The sequence below is a fragment of the Crocodylus porosus genome, unplaced genomic scaffold (genome assembly GCF_001723895.1).
Source record: "Crocodylus porosus isolate Cpor-Errol unplaced genomic scaffold, CroPor_comp1, whole genome shotgun sequence".
Classification (NCBI taxonomy): domain Eukaryota; kingdom Metazoa; phylum Chordata; order Crocodylia; family Crocodylidae; genus Crocodylus; species Crocodylus porosus.
The window spans coordinates 130,158,608-130,162,922 of NW_017728906.1; the positions used below are offsets into that span (position 1 = coordinate 130,158,608).

Genomic DNA, 4,315 nt, shown 5'->3' on the forward strand with positions numbered 1-4,315 from the left:
AAGCCCGTGTACTCCACCCCGTCCCCGGTGGAGAACACCCCCCAGAATAATGAGTGCAAGATGGTGGATCTGAGGGGGGCCAAGGTGGCCTCCTTCACCGTGGAGGGCTGCGAGCTCATCTGCCTGCCCCAGGCTTTCGACCTCTTCCTCAAGCACTTGGTCGGGGGCTTGCACACGGTCTACACCAAGCTGAAGCGGCTGGAGATCACGCCCGTGGTGTGCAACGTGGAGCAGGTCCGCATCCTGCGGGGGCTGGGGGCCATCCAGCCCGGCGTCAACCGCTGCAAACTCATCTCCAGGAAGGATTTCGAGACCCTCTACAACGACTGCACCAACGCGAGGTAAAAGGCGAGGCGCGCGCGCGCACACGCACCCGCACCCCTGCACACCCGCACCCATGCACACGCATACCCATGCACCCTCACACGCATGCACACCTGTGCACGCTCACAGCCATGTACACCCGCACCCATGCACATGCACACACATGCCCCCATGCAAACGCGCACACAGAGCCACGCTGAGCTCCCCCTCCCCCCCCATCCCGGCTCCATCCCAGCCTCGCACACGCAGCCCGGGCCATCGCCGCGCCTCTTCCCGGTGTCACTGAGCGAGTGGAGCCTGTGTGTCCCCTCCCCGCCCTGGGCGGCGTGCGCTCGCCCCCTCCCCGCCTCCAGAGCCGGGCAGGCAGGGAGGGGACTCCCATGCGGGAAGCTTCCCCCCCCCTCCTGCCACTGAGCTGCCCCGTGTCTACACGTGGGACCCCCCCCCCACTGCCTCTGTGTGCCCAGGGGGGTCACACAGCGCCTGGAGGGGGGAGCAGTATGGAGTGGGGGGGACAACCAGGAGGTGACCGAGGGGCAGGATTTGTGGGTACTGAGGAGAGAGCAGAGCAGGGCATCCACCCCCCCCCCACAACAGCTGAGAGAGGCAGACAAAGGCAGCCGGTCTAAAATTGGCACAGTTAGCGGTGCTGGGGGTGGGGGGGATCTGATAAAAGAGGAAATTCCTGTTGAAATACCAGAGGCAGACAAGGTTCTTCAGGAAGATGGGACATCTTCGATTAGACCAGCTACAGTTGGAAAAATTGTTCTTTGCAAGCTTTCGGGCACAACCACCCTTCCTCAAGCATGGCTTGCTTCAAAAGTGCAGGGTGAGATGGGGAGGGTTAGGGCTATTATCCCCAAATCTGTCAGTGCCCAGGTTGCATGCGTCTGGCAAAGGAAAGGGGGGCACCAGGTGCCCCCTATAAAGAACAGAGGGCTCACAAGTGTCTTCACTTCAGCCAGGCCCTTGGGTGCTGGGGGTGGTGGTAGTGGGGGTGGAGTGGGGTTCTGGGTTTAAGCAGCTTTAAATACACCATCACCTGCTGACAGTGCTCCTCTGCTGTCTACACTGGACAGGCAGGGTGATCCATATGAAAGAATGAAAGCCAGTCTGTCATTAACTCCAGAAAGACACCAAGACGCCAGGCCTTGGTGGGAAACTTTCTACAGTGGCTCAGCTTGACCAATAAAGAGACTATAGTCAGTGCCAAAGATTTTTTTTTTCTGTAACACCAGATCATCTCTTTCACCTAATCACTTGGGTTGATTTCACTTTCTATTATTATTACTAGTACTACTACTGTATTATTACTATTATTATTATTATGATGGCTGCTTAAAGTGCAGCAAGAGAAGCACGTGGAGAATTGTTCATTTTGTTGTGCAGTGTCTGGGTGTGACTCGGTCTCTGAATTAGCTGGGGGGAGTTGGACTCATTAGCCCACGGCAAGGCAAAGGAAAGCACTTTCCACTTGGTCTTTAGTTGTAGATTGATTATTGAAGCATCTGAATATGTAGGGGGACAAGAAGGAAACTTGCTCTAGAGGAACTTAAGTAACTACTTTGGAAACCTTTCGGGAGCTAGAGAGATTTTGGCTGGTGGTAGAATCAAAATGAGTTTGAAAAATGAGTAACATACTGTTGGGATGACATTTGTATAGGTGCATATATCTACTAAAGAATACACAACATTAAAAAACAGGATAGCCTAGCTCTGAGGGGAAATCTGTGTACATTTGTTGGGTTGTAACATGATTTGGGAACATGATTAAAACCAGGGTCACAGCACATCAGCACTGCAAAACTGACTGTGCTTCAACAGCCTCAGGAGACAGTTGTGCTGTAATCAGACATGGTAGAAATTAGTGTGTGTGGTTTTTTATATATATATATATATATATATAATGTGTGCGCACGCGCGCACACACACACACACACACACACACACACACACACGGCAAGCAGGATATGCCCCCCAGAAAAATAATGGGAAGGGTTTATGGCATCTGTGCACCCTGTATTTTTACAGTATATGAGTGAAGCGGAGTAGTTCATTGACTTTTGGCAACGTGGATTTCCCCACTAGTACATACAACTCTATTTACTTTCTAATCTTTTTTCTTGTGTGTGACTTACTCTGGCTTGGTTTTAACTGCTTGTAACTTTAATGTAATTTTGTAAATGTTGAAGTTATGGATCTAGCAATTTAAATTTCCTTTTATAAGCTAACAGTTACTCTGTTCTTTATCTGATATTTTACTTATTATTGTGATTGAAAATATAAGAGCAAACTCCATCCCAGTATATAAAATATTACATCCACACCATCTAAAATACCTTATCACCGCTATATTTGTATCAGTCATTTGACACACTTGAGTACCACACTCTGTTCCTTTTTTTAGATGATGCTTACAACTTAGTCAAGGTTAATACATTATTCAATCAGATGTGGATTTCAACAAAGCTATTCATTTGTCTTGTGTAAAATCTCATTCGATTAATCTAAACGCTTTAGTTAGGCATCTGTTGTGATGACAAATACTTATAACACATATTTAAATGAACTTGACTTTTTAAATTTTGCACCTATCTGGTTGAAAAGATATTTCATATTTACAAGTTTTACCTTAAGTCTTAAACTGAAGTCTCAAGATTTGAAAAGTTTTTCAAGTGCTTGTTTTCAGCAATATGGTTAATTTTAACTGCAATATTGCTATATTTAAAAATCAATAAAACAAATCAATAACATGTCAGGGAATTTTCTCTTGAATACTTAACTTACAAGTCAGTTTGCAAAGTGAATTGGTTTCTGTTTTTATCTGTGAACCTAATAATAATAAGAACAATAGTATTCAAAGAACCTTTCTCTAAATAGGGTCTCTAAATCATTGGAAAATAGTTTTCTAGTGTGGAAGGCAATTCTTTTTTTCCCATTCATCCTGACCTTTGCTTATGTCTTCTCCACAGAAAGCGCTAGTCACCAAACATAAATTCCAGAAATAGCTATCAGGACTTTATACAAAACTATGATGAAGCGGGATTGGCATGGATGAGAATCTTTGGAGAGATGATAGAAAGCCTGCTGCCAAGCAAAAGGAGAGGTGTAAAGGCAAAAACCTTGAAAAGATTTTAGGTTGTCAAGCCAAATTTAGTCAGCTTACATCAGTTATTTATGAAACAAAGCATAGTATACTATCCATTGAATGTTAACTGCATACGATTAACGACCTGGTACCTACCCTCATGATTGTTTCCTAGTCTCTTGTGTTCCAGAGTTCTTGTTGTGGAATTTTGCCATTCCTCATGCAATCTCTCCATTCACTGAACTGGGCTTTGGATCAGGTCCTTTATGAGTAGAGATGGAAGGCATGCTTTTTTCTGACCTCCCTCCTGTGGCCAGTATATGTTAATCTTTTCTGACATGAGGATATGGTTTTGAATGAGTTCACAGAGTTCTTAGTAAAAGTGAAGGATCCTAAGTATTGTTTGTATTTAAAATGTGAAAAATTGTTTTCTGAGTGTAGCAAAGCAGCAGGGTATAGAACTGAAAATAATTATGTCCAAAGCTTGACTTATATTGTAGTAAAACCAGTTCATTTTTGTTAGCTTTTGCACCTTTCAAAATAGATTGCAATAGCATGTTCATGTGTAGAGAATGCTGCATTCCTGTTTAGTTTGCCTATTTGACTTTTCTTAAAAATATTCTGTCTAAATATTTGGAAGTTACTATAGTTCAGGTATGTTTTTGGTGAGCAGGTCAGCAAGAAGCAGATTACATACCACAGATCAGTTCATACAAATTTATAAGTTCCCATACCATGCTACAATTTGCTGAGATAGTACGCAGTTAAAGCATTCTAGGTTTTATACACAAAGGGGTCTTTTGGAAGATTAGAAGGTAATGGGTAGTATCTATAAATTCAAGGAAAGTCTAAAAGGTTGGAAGATAGCTTTTTAAAACTTACCCCTGCCAACACCCCCACCCC

The 4,315-nt window shown here is 44.4% G+C and overlaps 1 protein-coding gene across 1 annotated transcript in view; it reads left to right on the forward strand.

The window, feature by feature from the left end:
- The first annotated feature begins 6 nt into the window (after nucleotides 1-6).
- DACH1 (dachshund family transcription factor 1) overlaps nucleotides 7-4,315 on the forward strand; it is a 527,995-nt gene continuing 523,686 nt past the window's right edge. Inside the window, exon 1 of the mRNA XM_019529808.1 lies at nucleotides 7-341. Within this exon, the coding sequence (XP_019385353.1) occupies nucleotides 61-341 (281 nt within the window). The 5' untranslated portion in view covers nucleotides 7-60. The remainder of the gene's footprint in view (nucleotides 342-4,315) is intronic.